This window comes from Amia ocellicauda, chromosome 1 (assembly GCF_036373705.1).
Source record: "Amia ocellicauda isolate fAmiCal2 chromosome 1, fAmiCal2.hap1, whole genome shotgun sequence".
In the NCBI taxonomy this organism is placed as follows: domain Eukaryota; kingdom Metazoa; phylum Chordata; class Actinopteri; order Amiiformes; family Amiidae; genus Amia; species Amia ocellicauda.
In genome coordinates this window covers 47,625,572-47,644,828 of record NC_089850.1, presented here as the reverse complement: position 1 = coordinate 47,644,828, position 19,257 = coordinate 47,625,572, and the positions used below count along the sequence as shown (strand labels likewise).

At 39.8% G+C, this 19,257-nt stretch overlaps 1 protein-coding gene across 2 annotated transcripts; it reads left to right on the top strand.

Moving 5' to 3' along the window:
* The first annotated feature begins 586 nt into the window (after positions 1-586).
* LOC136751998 (uncharacterized) lies at positions 587-17,622 on the top strand. Of its 2 annotated transcripts, none has more exons than XM_066707668.1 (8): positions 587-873; positions 3,820-4,093; positions 5,126-5,251; positions 6,162-6,419; positions 7,230-7,321; positions 12,148-12,329; positions 14,261-14,430; positions 17,062-17,622. In XM_066707668.1, exons 1-8 carry the CDS (start codon positions 619-621, stop codon positions 17,244-17,246), a joined length of 1,542 nt encoding a protein of 513 aa, XP_066563765.1. In that variant the 5' UTR covers positions 587-618; the 3' UTR covers positions 17,247-17,622. The 2 variants fall into 2 exon arrangements, with proteins under 2 accessions (XP_066563765.1, XP_066563764.1); XM_066707667.1 differs by having other exon boundaries at positions 5,123-5,251.
* The last annotated feature ends 1,635 nt before the right edge of the window (positions 17,623-19,257 follow it).

Sequence of the window (19,257 nt, the reverse complement as noted above, 5' to 3'; positions counted from 1 at the left end):
TAAATAAATCCAAGGACCGTTTATATGATTATGAGTATTTGAATATGTGATTTGCTTGTTTTTCTAAACCCCATTGCTACAGGGATTAGATATTGATGCTGATCATCGTTAAAAATGTATATCAGGCTATATTGTAAATTGCACATTGCATTTTCACTGAAAGTACCCAAGTGTACATTAACAGGGGGAAAATAAAGACGAAACATGATATTAAAAATAACAACACTGCCTGCTGATAAACCTCAATGTGCTCCACTTTCAAATCGTTCATGTTCTCCCCTATGTCAGGGGCCACTTGACTTGACTCCACGCATGCGCCACCGCAGGATCATCCCTACACCCATTCCCTGAACACAGGCCACCCACACCAGGGGTCCGACCACTTCCGCCAATTAACTAATTGCAATATGCGCAGTATATGTATTCCTATTTCACATGTGTATCTATATATTGACAGTTGTCAAAACAATCAATAAAGCTTATGATAATACGTTTTTTATTGTTAAAAACGCTGATCAAAATCTATTTGGAGTTGTGTCCCCCGGGGGGCAATCATGATGGTTTCTCCCAATGTGTTATGCCCTCCGCCGTAATGGCGCCCAAGTGCAGTTGGGGAAAATGGCGCTTGTGGATGGAGGTTGGGAGGAGCTGCGGGAGCAGTTGGCTTTGTTGTCCGGCCGGTCTTCCGTTGTAGTGGACGTTGGGCCCACGGTGCATCAATACTCCCACACCGGACTGCTACACCTGAGCGACGAGGTCCTCGTCCTCATCCTGCGGCTTCTGGACCCCGTCTCCTTGCTCCGGGTGGGCAGCACCTGCAGGACGCTGTTCAGGGTGTGCAGTTGCTGCTCCCTGTGGTCAAGACTCCTCCAGGTCAGACAGCTGTTGCCTCTTTACCCGGGTCTCTTCCTCCTATGTTTGCTGTTGAAGATACCCTTTTACGGGCATTCTTGCAAATGTACTTAATGGTGTGTATGTGCCTGTTGATGCTATTATAAATGGTACGGCTTATCCAGCGTCATTTAGCTTCATAAAGCGTCGGCTGATCTCTATGGACAGGCGCTCTACTATGACCCCAAATCGCACGATTTCACGTTTCCGGGTTAACGAAACCGGAAGTTAGAGAAGCATGGTATATTTACTTCCGGTGTCTGTATTACCCAGTATCCATCGCGGCAGAGACGAGAAGTAAGGGCTGTAGTGTCCCACAGTGTGGTCCAAGGACACAAAAAGACACGTATGTAGGAATTCAGGCGTTTTTCAAGCAAGTTACAGATTCACACATGTGGGTGCATGCAATTAAAAGAGAACCGCGTAGATTTTAGTGGAAGCAAGCACGTCCGTATCGGGGAATAAAATTAACACCCGCCAAACGCGGGTAGATTTAGCCCGTGGCGGGTAAATCTGTCAATCTTCCCAGCCACTTTGGCGGGTAGCCAACAAGTATGGGATCTCAACTTTTAGTTTCTGATCGAGTATTTGTCGGTATGTGTCAAAATACAAATTAATTTGTTGACGTTATGTGTTGGTATGTTAGTTGATTTGGCAAACTGCAATATCATGTTTTTTGAAAATCTATGGCATCTGGGACAGTCTTCGGTCCAGCAATGAAGCAGAAATAAGGTGGTTAAGGGTGTGGAAAAATAATGACTTTTAATTACTTTTCATAGTCATAATTACTTACTTTTTAACTACCTGGATCAAAGTGTCAGAATTATAATATGACCGAGAAGGAAAGAGGAGCAACAAACGCATGAACACACAGCCGGCTAGTGCGGCTTATTCTGTATTCGCTGGAACTCGAGCGCGCAGTTCTGTTTCGGAACGCAGAGCGGCAGTGTGGGTGTGCTGTGGACAGGAAGAGGCAATCGTTTACTCGAGTAGATTATATAAATTAACTAGCTAGATAGGTCTTATATATTCTGTATTTCGCTGTTGTGACCGGAAAACATTGCCACAAGCATGTTTTTTCTATCCAGATCCTTTTCCCTCATAAACACCTGTCTAGTCTATACAGGTGTGCGATTAGCTTTTGTAATAGTGATTGATTAATTACCTGAATAAATGCCAAGTTTTAATGTTCACCACACATTTATGCCCCCTCGTGCATTTTTGGTGATGTTTGCCTTTGGGTGGTAAAGGTACCAAGTGGCTGGTAAGGTTTTTTTTTTCCTTCTACCAGACACAGTGGCTAGTGGCCAAAAAAGTTAATTTTATCCCATGATCCTAATGCTCTGGGCACTTGAGTGACCGAAACCTCCGCTGAGCACGAAGAAGCTACACATGTACAGTCAGGGTGGAGGGGGAAAGTATTTGATCCCCTGCTGATTTTGTACGTTTGCCCACTGACAAAGAAATGATCAGTCTATAATTCTAATGGTAGGTGTATTTTAACAGTGAGAGACAGAATAACAACAAAAAAAACCAGAAAAACGCATTTCAAAAAAGTTATAAATTGATTTGCATGTTAATGAGTGAAATAAGTATTTGACCCCTTCGACTTAGTACTTGGTGGCAAAACCCTTGTTGGCAATCACAGAGGTCAGAGGTTTCTTGTAGTTGGCCACCAGGTTTGCACACATCTCAGGAGGGATTTTGTCCCACTCCTCTTTGCAGATCCTCTTCAAGTCATTAAGGTTTCGAGGCTGACGTTTGGCAACTCGAACCTTCAGCTCCCTCCACAGATTTTCTATAGGATTAAGGTCTGGAGACTGGCTAGGCCACTCCAGGACCTTAATGTGCTTCTTCTTGAGCCACTTCCTCCTCCTCCAAACACGGCGAGTTGAGTTGATGGCAAAGAGCTCGATTTTGGTCTCATCTGACCACAACACTTTCCTCTGAATCATTCAGATGTTCATTGGCAAACTTCAGACGGGCCTGTACATGTGCTTTCTTGAGCAGAGGGACCTTGCGGACGCTGCAGGATTTCAGTCCTTCATGGCGTAGTGTGTTACCAATTGTTTTCTTGGTGACTATGGTCCCAGCTACCTTGAGATCATTAACAAGATCCTCCTGTGTAGTTCTGGGCTGATTCCTCACCGTTCTCATGATCATTGAAACTCCACGACATGAGATCTTGCATGGAGCCCCAGACCGAGGGAGACTGACAGTTATTTTGTGTTTCTTCCATTTGTGAATAATCGCACCAGCTGTTGTCACCTTCTCACCAAGCTGCTTGGCGATGGTCTTGTAGCCCATTCCAGCCTTGTGTAGGTCTACAATCTTGTCCCTGACATCCTTGGACAGCTCTTTGGTCTTGGCCATGGTGGAGAGTTTGGAATCTGATTGATTGATTGCTTCTGTGGACAGGTGTCTTTTATACAGGTAACCAGCTGAGATTAGGAGCACTCCCTTTAAGAGAGTGCTCCTAATCTCAGCTCGTTACCTGTATAAAAGACACCTGGGAGCCAGAAATCTTGCTGATTGATAGGGGATCAAATACTTATTCCACTCCTTAACATGCAAATCAATTTTTAACGCATTTCAAAAAAGTTATTCTGGATTTTGTTGTTATTCTGTCTCTCACTGTTAAAATACACCAACCATTAGAATTATAGACTGATCATTTCTTTGTCAGTGGGCAAACGTACAAAATCAGCAGGGGATCAAATACTTTTTCCCCTCACTGTATGATCTTGCACCACTCGTATGCCTTATTTTAATTCTGCTTCAACAGAAAACCACATTATACGTATGGGGTATGGCTGGGAATTAAGAGCATAGTTGTCATTTATATTCATTCTGCTATATTTTAATGTCACTACGGACAGAAACGTGAAACTTATCCATAAATGTTAATATCGGACTTCATTTTCACAGGCGTCATTTGGGGTTTCATTTACCACTGCCACCATCTCCATCTCCGCCAAGCATTCTTTCCGCCTCCTGTTCATGTGGAGGACGCTGTACACAAACCTGCACTGCAACAGGTCCCTGCAGGAGAAGCTATTTACAGAGAGGCCTCCCCCAAAATACTGGGTCCAGTGGCTGGTGCTTGAAGAGAGGGTGCCCTTGCCTCCAGTCAGACTACCTGATTGTGAAATTGAGAAACTCTGGGGAATAGGCAGAGAATCGCTCGAAGGAAAATGCAGAGGTGAGTCCATAAGACCTTCACACTGCATTACAGGATGGCTGTGCGTTTCTCATCAGTGTTTGAAACCAAAAAACGTGCTCCAGTCTGCTTGGTGTTTTAAAATCAAAAGCTTATAGGCTTTTAGGGGTTAAGTTATTAACATTTTATTAATCTTCATCTACATCTTTGTTCCCTTGACTTCATCTTCTGTGCTTTAATGTCCCAGGTATTTAGTTGTATTTGATATTCCTTATTCTGTCTGAATGCTGGTATAAGGGGAATAGTAGAGCAGTGACATTGTTTTGTAATTCAAGGACAGAAGCTCAAAGAATTTTGCACTGTGGTTAAAACCAGTGGTTAGGTGATCTCTTCAGACGAGTACATAGAAACTGGGAAGCCATGACTGTAATTTTACAATGCATTCCTTTTTTGAATTCCTTGACTGACCACATGGTAAACTGCAGGTGATGAGTTTTCACAGAATCGCTACAGCTCTGGCTGATCACCTTCCTGCCCAGCCTCAGTGCACGAGGCAGGGAGGGGCTGCTGTTTGTGTATATTTTCAACCTTGCTGATTGTGTGAGACGATATTTAGCAGCCCTTTCCATTCCTTGGCGTATCTTTAAATGTACTGTAAGCCTACGCATTCCAGTGAAGTGGTTTTGAATCTAATGTGGAGCTTTCCAGTGGTTCTCAAAAATGATGGTGAAATATTGAAACTACACATTTTTGCATGTAAAAAGTGGTTAAACATTGATGTACAATGTGGCTTTACTGTAGGGTTAAATATACCGAATCAACACTTCACTAAGCCTATAAACCAATTTTCTTACATTTGATTAATTTCCTCTAATTAACTACTGAAAAACTGTCGAACACTATCAGTTTACATTACATTTCACCTTTCCACTCCCAGCATGTGAAGCCTACCAGACACCTAGAAAGTTCTCAACTTCATCTCTCAAAAGTCCCAAAACTGATATCCCAGTTCAGGTAGCTGTCGGACTTCACGATGGGATGTTGGCTGACTTCTGTAACGCTTTGTTTTAGAAGAAGCTGAAGATGGTGATGGCAATGTTTTAAAAATGGAGTGGAAGGAACTGTTTAACCTTAACGTCCAGCACCATGGCAGTGTTGCCAACATCCTTCAATATGTTCTTCATCAGCAGGAGGAAAATGGTGAGTTAAATTGAGCTTTCTGGCATTTTTAATGCATCTTCACACTACAAAAGTAAAACATTTCAATCCTTTGTATTAAATATCCTTCTCTGCTTTATTTTGGTTATACATTTCAATTAGTTTGCTATAGCGCTTTTTGCAAGGTAGCCTTACAGATTACTACAATTAATACAAGGTCTAGAAATAAACATTTAAAGGTAAATTCTTTCATGTTTTTAAATGTCTGTTTGAAAAATATACATGATTTCCTTGTGTGCTACTAATTTTAGATTTTGAAAGCACTACTAACTTCACTTTTTTTTTAAACCTGATTTAGATTTATTGCAATGTCTTCTGCTTTGAGAGAATTTAACACCAGAATGTTTTAAATGGTAAAATTACATTTTGGAAAAGTGCCAGTGTTGCTTTCATGATGCAGAAAGGCTACAGGAATTAGGGTATTACAGATTCCTTCTGATTGCTGGAAAAAAAAAAAAAAATCTTATCTGCCTTGAAGAAAGTTGATCAGTCAAATGAAATCTCTAATTCCATCTTGCAGCTGAGGTTTATTCCCACCCCCCTGCTTTTCCCATGGCATTTGAAGAGCAGCTTAACACAGAACATTGAATCACGTTAGACTTCACATTCTCTGGACTGCAATAGTGTTTTTTTTGTTGTTTTTTTGCGCCTTCACAAAATCTGTTTTACACTTTGCTTTTAGCTTGATCAGTGCTATATAAAGTTATTTCATACTACCAAACCATTTTTATAAACCAACGATCATATTTGTTTTTGAATAATACAAATGCTGAAACCAAACCAGTATATTTAAATCTAGCCACTACTATGCAGACAGTTATGTGGAACAAAAGTTAATTTACAGATAAGATTTGCCTTTCTCTGTTTGACATTGCTTATTTCACTGCTGCAGACCACAGGGATTTGGAGGCCTTGTACCAGCAGTACACTCAGTTCAGGTTCCAGTGGCACTTTTCCTACTGGCTGTTCAAGCAGCCGAAGCCCTTCGACCGACAACTGCGGATGATCTTTTTGCAGTGGCAGGGGCACAGTAAGCAGAAGGTGTCGGGCTGGGGGTCGCCCATCTGCAACCTGAAGTATCTTGCTTCCCTGCATCACATCACCCTCGATTACTGGAGGGGCAAACTGGCAAATGGGGACGAGAACGCTGGTAGGTTGTTTCACACGCATGATGTGGGGGTTTGGCTTTTTAAATGGAAAGCGACATGAGCAATCGTTTACAGGCCTGGAAACCCTACACACCAGCAGTCCTTTCTCAGATCATGACTATGGGGGAAGCAGCAGCCACTCTTCCCTGTGTTGAATATAACCAAACCTGAATAGTGTTTCTTGTGTTGATCGTGACTCGCAGAAGTGTTGCTGGTGCAGCCTCTGCTCTGTACATTAGCAGATTCTCCACCTGGATAAGTGGGTCCATATTACACACAGTAGGGTGTCCATTTAAGCTGTATTTCTAACTTATTGTTATGAGATACAAGGCCTGGCCACTCGCCACACAAATGTCATTAGAAATCATGTCAACTGAAGGCTAATTCACACCCATGGTTTTGTCCTTTTGTAGGACAACATACCTTCATTCCCTATTAAAACCACCCACTCTGACACCGTAGATAACTTAAAAATAGGCCAAGATGTATAAATGATATACAAGAGTTTTTATGTACTGTGTGGGTTGGTAAATTTTGTCCTAGTTTTATGTTATGGTGGATTCTAATTTTGTACATTTCAGTGAGGATTGGTCTGCTTCAAATAAAATTGTATGTAGGTTACACATCCCCTTTTAATGAGTGATTTATTCATTTGATTTGCTGTGGTTTGGATATAATAGCATCTTTAAGGAAAGCCGTCTTTCCTCACAGCAGCACTTGGATATGAAGTTGCAACTATGAAGGTTCTGGTCAGAAAGGCCCAGTGATTCCAAGCCTTACTGCTCTCTATTTGTACGTTTGTACTTCCCTAGGCATTCGAACAGTGGAAAACTACTTTTCAATGTGTAAATCCTTGGTAGCATGGATTCTAGGTCAGAACTGGGGAAGATTCAAACGAAGAAAGGTATGTTTTGTCTTTTTCTTTCCCTCCCCTATCTCAAGATACATTTGGGTATTTGGGTGACACCTAAAACTTATGTTAAAGCTCCATCATAAATGGTATCCTAGGAAAATGGTTTACCTGGTCTGCTAAAGCTCAGAAATTCTCGGTCCTTACTCAATGTGTGATCCCTTTGTACATCAAACAAGATGCTCTATGAATTGGTGAAATCGGCTGGCGAAATGCAGATAACGCCTGCAGCCTTTTTTTTTTTTTTTTTTATTATTATTTCAATACAACATAATGCAATGGACTATCCTTGGCAGCTACCCCCCCCCCCATCAGAATCTGCCTGCTAAAAACTAAAGGCAGTGGAAGTAAACATTATCAAGGATTTTGTTTCAAATCAATACTTGTGTTCTTAAAATAAATAGTATACAATATGATTCACAGCAGTACATGCAACAGCATAAGGGAACTGACATTGCTGTATTTATACTGGTACATTGAAAAGTTCAATGCTTTTTGTTTGGTTAGTCTTTTGACACATACAGTAAACCTTTAAAGATTAGTTTAATACCTTGTTTGAGATCCATGTATTTACCGGACACCTGTTTTTCATTATTGCAATCGTAGAGCAGTTGCTGCTAATCAGTGTGTACAATTTGAGTCTATTAGCTCGTTATTAATGACTCCATATGTTGTAGTTTGAGCAGACTGCATGACGGCACAACATCATGTAATGGCTTAGGTTTCTGGGTTTGGGTCTCCTCCTTGGAAATCCCCGCAAGCGTTACAATACTAAACCACACATCAGGTGCCCCACATAGCCGGTCTAACTTAAAACATTAGATTTGTGTGCTGCCCATTACTTAAACAAACGTTGATGGAAATGACAAAGTTCAAAACCGTAATAAAAAGCCCCTCAATTTCCATTGTTCGGTCAGCTGACATTGTACCAGATACAATTTAAACTATACAATTACACTAATGTATTTTCTTATTCTGAAAGCTATAGCATTATCCTCCATTTGTCAGCATGCATGTGGACCACTCTGCGTTATCCTGCTTTGTTTCGTCCTCCATCTTCACAGCAAAGTGTTATGCAACATAATGGAAACTTAAATCAAATGTTTTGCTAAATGCACAGAAGAGCCCCAAAAAGCTGGATTTAAGCTGTGCATCGGAAAATTGGTATATCACAGAGTAATATACCACAAGCAAACTCCGGGATCTTTTATTAGTATTAATTTCTTGGCAGACGCCCTTATCCAGGGTGACTTACAAAACATAAGAGCAATACAAAGTTCAAAAATACAGTACAGTTCAAAGCATAATGCAATTTACAAAATCAAATTCACATGCTTGTGTAGGAAATATACCGTAAACAATAAGTCATAGATCCTAGATGGTAAAAGCTAGTAAGTGCAGCTCAGAGTAAGAGCTAAGGGAAAGCAGGCATAGGGGACATCAAAATAAACCGTACCAGTACTGGTAATGCACGCAATGTTACATTATGCATTATTTATTTGGCTAAATGATCACTTGAATTGAAAGCCGGGAGCTCCGTGAAGTTGCCCCCCGACGTACAGCACAAATGATACATTGCATTATTCGCTTGTGCTACGTTTGTGCTGCTTTGGTTTTGAAGATATTAACATTTATTTTCGGCGAGTGGCGTCACTCGGCTCCCCCACAACAAAGGAATCAAACCAAACGTATATCTTCCCTTTGTGCTACATGTGTGCTGTTGAAACTAATATTTTAAAGTTTATTGATTATTACACGAGTGACCTCGGTGAAACCAGCACCATGTGAATTATGGTTATTAGGGATGTGCATGACAAATATTTTGATTAATTCCACACTGTTGTCCTCGACTTTTCCAATACTTACCCCCCACCCCCGTTCAAAATGCGACATTAAATGCGAAATAATGCAATTGCAAAAATGTGTAAACTTTATTTTAAAATACCTATCGAACACAACAACCTTATTAAATGAACATTAGGCTATGTGAAAGTACCTTCCTACGTACCAAAATGGCATACTAACGGCAGCAATGGCAGACCTGTCAACTCTCGCACATCTTATGCGACTCTCGTATTGTTTCCCGATGTCACAACTGTTTTATTACAATTTCAAACTTTCAAACTAAAGGTTGACCATTTGTTTTATAAAGGAACGCCTGCTTATACAATGTATGTCTCCAGAAAATCATGGCAGACTTGATGTGTGCATAAGAATTGAATTTGTTTTCAATTACACCTGTAACGGACGGACCAAAATGTTGTTCTTTTAAATGTTGTATTTTTCGTTCAATAATAGTTCAGCAATGTGATCTGCAACAACAGTGCCTTATCATTAGCGTCCTTGTGGCAATGGTGTCCCGTCAGCGAAATTCAAAATGTATTCGACTATCTAAAGTACACAATCTACTTAAATGTACTTTTCCACGTTTCCAAACCACAGCCGACGCACACACCGCTCTGCGCTCGGAAACGCTGCGCTTCAGTTCTAGCCAATACAGAATAAATGGCAGTAGCTGCTGTGTGTGTAGTTTAATATCAATGTGTTTGTTGCTCCTCTTCCCTTTTCTGTCATTGCTAGTTTCGCACAAGGGTGTTTCTTTCAGGTGGGTTAACATACCAGCTGTAGATGTGTGGTAGTTTAATCGCACTGCACATATTATACACTTAAGTGTTTTCATTTACTTTGTCAAAATATTTCAATGCAGAACTATAAGGAAGCCATTTGTCGTGTTCTTGTATCGCAGACTTCCGCAGATCTGCAGAATTCCAGCAATCCCATTGGTGGAGCTGCGTGGAGTTTAGCCAATCGCAGAAGAGAAATCGCAAATCCTACCCTCCTGTCAATCTTCATTACAGCTACATAGAGAGTCAATCAACAACAGTACATGCTTTACAATATAATGGCATAATAGCTGAAACATCGATTTAATCGTCGCAAACCAGCACAGATGTAGCACATATGAAAGAGGTGTTTGGTTTGAATTGGTTGTTGTGGGGGGGCTGAGTAATGTCACTCACCGAAAAATAAATATTAATATTTGTGCTGCTTTGGTTTTGAAGATGTTTTTCAACAGCACAAATGTAGCACAAATGAATAATATGCAATTTTTCGTTTCTGCTGTAAGTGTGTTGGGGGGGGGCCACCAGACCAGACCAGGCCACCAGACCAGGCCAGGCCACCAGACCAGGCCACCTTCTTCCATTGCTCCGTGGTCCAGTTCTGATGCTCATATGCCCATTGTAGGCGCTTTCTGCAGTGGACAGGGGTCAACATGGGCACCCTGACTGGTCTGCGGCTACGCAGCCCCATACGCAACAAACTGCGATGCACTGTGTGTTCTGACGCCTTTCTATCAGAACCAGCATTAACTTTTTCAGCAATTTGAGCTACAGTAGCTCGTCTGTTGGATCGGACCACACGGCCAGCCTTCGCCCCCCACGTGCATTAATGAGCCTTGGCCGCCCATGACCCTCGCCGGTTCACCACTTTTCCTTCCTTGGACCACTTTTGATAGGTACTGACCACTGCAGACCGGGAACACCCCACAAGAGCTGCAGTTTTGGAGATGCTCTGACCCAGTCGTCTAGCCATCACAATTTGGCCCTTGTCAAAGTCGCTCAGATCCTTACGCTTGCCCATTTTTCCTGCTTCTAACACATCAACTCTGAGGACAAAATGTTCACTTGCTGCCTAATATATCTCACCCACTGACAGGTGCCATGATAACGAGATTATCAGTGTTATTCACTTCACCCGTCAGTGGTCATAATGTAATGGCTGATCAGTGTCACTGGGCATACAGTTTATTATGAGTAGTGCTTTTACAGGAACGTAAATGTGTTTCATGCAAGTAAAATAATACATATACCATGTGCTTGTAAAAAAAAAAAAAAAAAAAAAAAATTAAACCTTGAAATCTATACACGGGTAGCAAATGTGACATTGAACAAATTTGTTTCATTCTGTAATTTTGTTTATTTTTGGAATTAATCTACCTTTTACCCCCTTGCATTTATGTTCTTGTCATAAACTTCTGCCCCCCTCCTCTCAAATCGCTGTCATAACTGTCTACAATACTGCACAATGTGCCCAATTAAGTTTTACAATACAAATAAATACTTTGTTTTATCAGTCTCCGAAGCAGTAAAATATTCAAAACATCCCTCATTTGACTCCAAGCACTCATTTCTTGAGCACTTCTAGCGCGCCACCAATTTTTCCATCTCCTAAAACTGACTTTTTACCAATACACATCTGTTTTTAAAAGCTTTTTGATTAACACAAAATAGTTGTGCTTTACTGTTCTTAACCAATGTGTGCTTAACACACACACTGCTTTTATATTGAAAAACAATGTTTGTTTTAATAGCATTTTTAAAAAGCTGCGTTTATGCAAATGTTTTATGTCCATAACTCTATTAATCCTCAGAATAATCGACAGAATACTCGATTTTACCAAAATAGTAATTAGTGACAGGCCTAGTATGAAATGTTTAGTTTAAATGCTGAAAAATCTGCATCGTCAGTGCACTGCGTTTTTGCAGAATGGTAGGAGCTTTGATTATAGCAGCAAAACTAATTCTTGCCAAACTGATTAGCCTAGTGTGCAGTGCCTGGATTTTAGCAGCTTCTTCTGCATCTTAATTGGAGAGGGAGTTGAGTAGCACATCTTTCTTTCACCTTGAACCAGCTTGTACCTTCTCGTCATAACCCCTGATCATTAAGGCCACTTCAGAATATTAGCTTAGTCTTAAAATTACATCTTTGTGGACCCCAAGTGAATGCATGGTCAGGAGTGTTGCTTTCTGCAATGGCAGGTATACCTGGACACTCTGGAGGGAGTGCACAGGATGCTGAAGAAGGAGCTGCACACCTCTGTGATCGATCACAAGCAATTCTGGCAGGTTGCCAAAGTTCAGATGGCGAGAGTGTGCAAGCTGGAGGAGACTGCGGTAAACTATGTCAACTGGAGAATGATTGATGCTGTCCCTTACTACAGGTATGTCTTACCCCTGATAAGTTCACATTTTCAACTCCATACATGCTGAAATGCATATTCAAAGCTGTTCATGTCCCATGATGCTATTGTAATAACTGATTAAAGCTGTAAAGCAATTACTTGCCTATGTACATCTTCAACTTCTAAAAATAGTTCTGTCTGCAAAGCACAACAAATAGTGTTCCTTTTGTTCTGATTGTTTTCATCAATCCGCACGCCTTGCCATGGCCCCCTAAAGTCACAACCGCTCCCGGTTTTATCGGGGTTGTTGTATTTGGGCAGCTCTTCTGTCAAGTGCTACTATACATGTTGGCTATAGCTGTAAAATATTTTATTTTAATGTGAAGGTAAGACTGGTAGAACTTAGAAAAGAATGTGAAGCCCAGAAAGTGCACAGTGCCTGGTGAGGAATGGAGGCTGTGCTGCAAACAGCCCTCAGATGGTTGTCGGGTACAATCCAAACACCTTCAATATGGCAGCTCTGAAGTTTCCACTTTTTCAATTGCTGGCTGCACCATCTCTCCAGCAAGACTAGCGTTTCATGACATTGTCATTACAAAAAGATTAAGATTAATATTGAGTTTTAAAACCTATTGAATGCTGTAATATTACAGAAAGGACGTAGGTAGTTACTTGCAGTTGTAGGACAGATTTATTGCATTTTAACAGTTTTAGAACTTTAGAGCAGTTTTAGATTTTGACTTTTAGATTCTACTTTCTACTTGGTAGTTTGTAATTGTGCATTATCGAACAGTTCTGGGACTGTCATGGGAGCGCCATGATCTATAACCAGTTTCATTGCTTGTGATCAGTAAAAAGCCTTGCTTATCTACTGTGCTTTGCACTCTTGGTTATTGCGAGGTGCAGTAACTTTCACACGTTCCATTCAGTGAACGTGCAGGATGTTTGTATCCTGTATGAATCTTATTTGTTCAGGTTTCCCATTTAACTGATTTTCCTTTATCAGACACAAAATATTAAATCATGTAGGCAGAGCAGCAGCGATTCTTGTGTAGCACCTTGGAGGTTTTCTTATAATACTGAAGTTTAATAATTAAAACATTGAGGCGATTCAGTAAAAACTGAGCATTTCATAGCAGAACCTGGTAAAACACAAGGATGCTTTCTGCATGATCACTGCAACGTTCATCTGATTTATAACTATTCCTTATTCCTGCATTTTCCACAATTTAAGATACTCAAGTGGATCTATAGCTCCTTTTTAATATTTTTCATGTCCTTCATGCATGAAGGACATCTTCAAACGCAAAGAAAACTCAGTGCTGACTTATAATAACTGAACAAGGGCTCAGCATTCTGAAACTGAAGCGCGTTTGCTAATTAATCCCTAGATTCAGTATTGCTTTGTATCAGTGTTTTGTCAACTTCTGCATGAAGCAGGTTTGGCTTGAAAGCTTGAAGTTTAAAAAAAAAAAAAAAGCAGGGAGGTATAACCAGCAATGCAGTTGTGGTCCAACAAAGGAAGCACAGTGACTTCTTCGTCTTTGGGGACTCTGGTTTACACTTATGAGTGTATGCTTATATTGAAGTAGGACTAGGTGTGTTGGGGCTGATCCAATCAATCCACCCCACCACCCAGTTGTTCTTGGAACAAAGTGAGATTTACTCCAGTAACACACTTGGAGAGGATTTAATTTTTTTGGGTAGAGGTTGGGGGGTGGTCAACACCTTTTTTTACAAATGCAAAACATAAGTGGCATTACCAATCTCTTTCCTTGAAATTACAAAATAAGAAGTAGGTTGTTTTAGTATTCAATTTTGTCGGTGAAGTGAGTGATCTTTAAATATTGTACCACCAAGGCTGCCAAAGCAGTATCAAGAAATGTAAAGCCCAAAAAGCTGTTAAGGCTACTGTAACTGCTATAATCCTCTGGTAACTAAAGCTGCTTACCGTGTGTTGCCTTTGATAGGCTGTACATGGTGTCTGGCTGTGCTGTCTACCTGGAGCACATTAAAGTGTTTCTGCGCAGAAAGAGGCTGATCCACGACTGGATTTTTCAAGAGGAAAACACCTGGGTCAGACGCCTGCTGTCAGAGGATCTCTACCTGCTTTTGCAGTTTGACACAAAGATATCTGAAGGTAATTTGGGCCAACATTTCACAGCCTCAAGTGATTTTCTATGATGGTTAATAGAAGCAGTGGAGAGCGTTTTTAGTTTTGGGATGTTGGGCACGCAGATCCTGACCTAGGGGAATATTTCTGTTCTGTATTCTGGAGGCCACAGCATGGCTTTTCTCAGACCCTCTGGATCAACAAATGCTTGTCAAGTTTTGTCTAGTTGACATGAGCAAATCTCAAATTGTTAATATCATTTAGTCACTTTAGCTGCTGAATGAAGGTGTAGTGTCACTACTCCACAATGTAGGGAAAGCACCTGAAGTAGATTCAGGAGTAGTGATTGCATGGATGCACTCTGGTGCTATTTTGACACCATTCTGTAAATGTACGATTTATTGCACATGTTGAATTTTCTCTTCATGCAAATGCTTGTATGGCTCAATATTCGCATGGTGGTGTTTTCTAGGTTCGTGCTTGGCATGGTGGCACTAACTGGGCCTGGGATGCTGGTTTCAGGGATCAGCTGAGCTTTAGCCTCTTGCTCTTAGGTGTGGAAGTTGGCTGGGTCATCTAAATTTCTCCCATCTCTGGGGTTTCATAGACTTATGTGGGAAAGCAACCTTGTGGGGATTTACTTGCGCTTGCTGGAAATACTGAAAATGGGTCTTCTAAAGAGGGAACTAAAAGACAATCTGTAATATGTGATATTTGGTGGGGACTTTATAGTGCAGATATTGTGATCCCCTGCCTTCCAGTGATATCAATATTCAGGACTTTCTGTTGCTGTCAGATGTTACAGTCTGAGAGGCTACCCAGTGAAAGTCCATGTCAAATGTCTGTCAAAGCCTAATGAGATATTGGAGAGCAGTGACCAATCTGATGGATGAATTGTGACTACCTGTGTTTGTTTTTGACAGCCAAAAAGAAATTACATTTCCCCAGCAAAATGAAATCTCATCTAATCTTGGGGGAATAGTATCTTTTTTTTTTTAATGGTTACAAATCTGATATGGGCAGTTCAAGGATGTGGACATTTTCCCATTAATGTATTTGAATTAGTATTTATGCTGTATTTTCTATACATAAATTACATTTGATGCTATGGCAAATTTCATAACTTGGCTCATTAGTTAATTGTCTGGAGAGATTGAGGATGCAGAGGCATTCTTTAACAGTTTGTGTTAATAATGTAAGCGTTCAGATTCTAACTATACTGAGATTTTTCTGCGCAATTAGCTGAGGTCTCCATATAAAGAAGCTGTCTTGCAAAGATTTGTAATTTATTTCAATGGGGATTAGCTTATTTATAGTTATTATAACTAATTATACAAGTGATTTTTATGGTGAGGAATTATAACTGTGCTAACCTGGGTCTGTGAAACCAGCCACTGCAGTGTTTTCCCCTTGCAAAGGTGATTCTGTATTTGCAAGACCACTCCTTAAGCAGGACTTGACTTCTCTTTAAATGTGTACTTTTGTCTCCACAAAAGGCCAACATTCTTACCAGTCATTCATTAGCATTTTAATTGCATTATTTACATTTTTATTAGATTTTCTAGCTAAACATACAGGATCAATGACTGGTACATCTCTGTAAAGGCATTTATCTTTATTTTAATCTTGGATCATCCCCACACTACATCCCTCCATGTACATTTAATAGTTCAAGGCTTCTCCTAATGGGTTTGCCTCCCTGTGTGTAGCCTGCTTGTTCTGAAAATGAGATGGCACACAGAGGTCATGGGAAGGGTGCCCCCTAGCTCTGTAGTAGGCCAGTGCTTCCCCAGGGAGCCTCATCTAATTTCCAACACAGTCTTTGGCTGATGTACTCACTGCTGAGTGTACAAGGCTGGCTCATGTCTGCGAGTCCCAGAACAGAAGGAGCGGAGTTTTAGTAACTTTGAGTTATCATCTGAAAGTTAATGGTTTTGTTGTGATAACCAGGCCAATATTTGAATGCCTTGGATCAATACCATATGCTTTATAAACATTTGCAAGTGTGAAAAAACATGCAATTTAATGTTTTTATGAAAGCATGAATCTTTATTGCCTCCTAATTTACAATGGTAATGAAAATAGATGCAGACCTCCCTTCTAGACAGTCGGCTTCTACTTATGCAGTTTAAATTTGATCTAGCACTGGCTGTACATGTTAGGCAGAGATTTGTTACAATTGATAAGGTCTTGTGTGAGATTTTAAAGCATTATGTATAATTTAAAAAGAAAATGCACTGAGGGGTTACTTAATTTTGTTCCTCTCAAAATAGGATCATGCTTAACAATTAGTCTATAGGAAAATTGTGTCAACTGTTAATCGGCAATTCATCGCGTTACGCTCTATGCGATGACTCTCCCAATTACAATTTTCAACTAATGTAGAAAGCTCATCTGTATTTTACATGGTAGTCTTTCATTACTATTGTCAAAGACTGGATTATTAAGATGCTGCCATTGGGGTCATATTTAGGGAAAGCTAAAAAATTGAATTTTGGAAATGTCTTTTGTAGTCCTAAACTGTTCTTTATTCCTTTACATGTATTTAATCTCTTTAACACTGAAAGGTGATGGTGAATCAATGACTTTACAGTTGGTTTTTGGAGTAGACCGATGCCTCAGCCATTTATATCCATTGCTCGTTCCATCTTTCCTCAGGCAACCTTCATGGAGACTCCCTCTCTGCCCACCTGAGTCGCATCATCTGGCTTTATTTACACTCCGGTCAGCAGCTGTACATGGAGGCTGTGAAGGGATTTGTGCAGCATAGTGCTCAAGCAAGACTTGGATATTGCGTATTGGTCTCAGTCTCACCTGGTTTTTACTCGCCATCTGTTAACTGAGACGTGCGCTTCCCCTGTAGCATGGAGATTGCTGCTCTTACTGTATTTTTAATTACTTCAGCGGCTTTGATGCTGTAGTGGGAGTGATGAAAGTCAGGGATATATAATTAATGTCTTGTAAGGAGATTTTTAAGTATTTTAGCTCTAATGTAATTGATATATCTTTAAGTGTTTTTAATGTAGTGATATCTGAGGGATTTCCTAAATGAAGCGATTCCTCCGAATTATTTTTAATTCTTCATTCATGTCAGTTTGAATTATTAATGCATTTCTGCTTTTATTTCTGTAATTTTAGATTTTATTTGTGCCATACACCTTGTGCATGGATTTTGGGCCATGTCTTGGATTGAGTAAACCATATGGATGCTCCCTATAATGTGTGCCGTGCGTTTTTTTTTTTTTTTTTTTTCCATTTGAACACCATCACATTCAACTCTGCAAAAAGACCTCTTGATAATCATTTTTAGATGGTTATTAAACTCACTCCCCCAGCAGGTATTTTTTGCACAATATTCTGTGATACATAAGTTTCCCAACGGATATTGTTCCACTTTTCCTTTAGAAATGTGCGTCTAGAATAACTGTTTTATAAAGATTGATGCACAACTTATCCTAGATGAAACGATAACCCTTTGACAAAAACTAAGGAATGAATAAGTCCTATACATGAATTATCCATAAAGCAATAGCAGAAGGAAACTACATGGATACCTTTCGCACGGCTGAAATAACAGCGCTTCCGTCCATGTTTATCAATGCACTGAACTCTGATGGGAAGACTACTCTAGTACTACTCCTCCAGTATTCATTGGTATTCCTAAGCCATCTGTCCCTATAAATTAAATATAGTATTCAGAAACCACTTTAAAAAAAAAAAAAAAAAAAAAAAAAGGCTGAAATTGCCTTTTCACGGTTTATATAAAGCAGTTTTCCAGCTTTTTTTAGATTAGCTGGACAGCGATCACTTATCGCTCGGCATACACTGCACAACCCCATCAAGCCTTTCTGCATTAACATGGACTTTGGGGGTTCTGGTTTCTTTCAAATGTGCATTTAAGTCATACTAGAAGTAAAAGCTTATTTTATATAATCAAAAGTGTCTCTCTAGGCTTGATCAGATATTGGTAAGGGTAGTTTAAATGAGTCCCAAAACCTTTTTTAAAGGGTTTTGACTACAGGTCTCTTTTTTTTTTTAAATGTTTTTTTGTCCTATCTATTAATAAAATTAGCTCTTAATTTCTAATGCTTGATTGAAAACCTGGATCTACAAGAACGGTAATAAAAAAAATTGTTCCTGTTAATCAAGACCATCCATTTTTTAACCTATTGATTTCAATTGATTCTCAATGTATAATTTGATCTTGTTGGGACACTGATCTAGTTCATATTTTAAACTTCAGTACCTTCATGGTTTGAAGAAAGCTGTCAGTGTCTTATTTTAACCGCAATGTGCCCTTTGTTTATATGTGAACATGTGCATATTTACTCAGACCAGAGTGGAATTGGAGTTATTGTATGACGTTCCCTGCAGGACAAAGCCGTAAATATCAACAAGGGGAGGAAATGCACAAGATAAAGGGGCTATTAATCTACTTTCAGTTCAGTTTTTTTTTTTTCTTGCATTATTAAATATTTAAGATGTCGGTAGATTGCTGAGAAACTGGCATTTTGTTGAGGTTTAGTTTCTGGTGCGAAAGTCCTACTGACAGTTTGCTCTCCTTATTTAGGTGTATAGGACCTTCGGTAAACATTGTTTTCAGTATTCATGTAAACACTGCGTAGAAGTCATTTCTATGTAAATGATTTAAGTAATACATGAGCCCCACTGGATCATGTATTATACAGAAATGGATGCAATACTTGATTCTTTACCCTTAAAAAATGTACACTACTGTACAACATTTGTATATAAGCTTATGCTATAAGTAGATGTATTTCTAGAAAATGCAGCTACACTGCAGTCTGTTACATATTAAGTTTTGAATAGCATCTGAAGAAATATTTTTCTTTC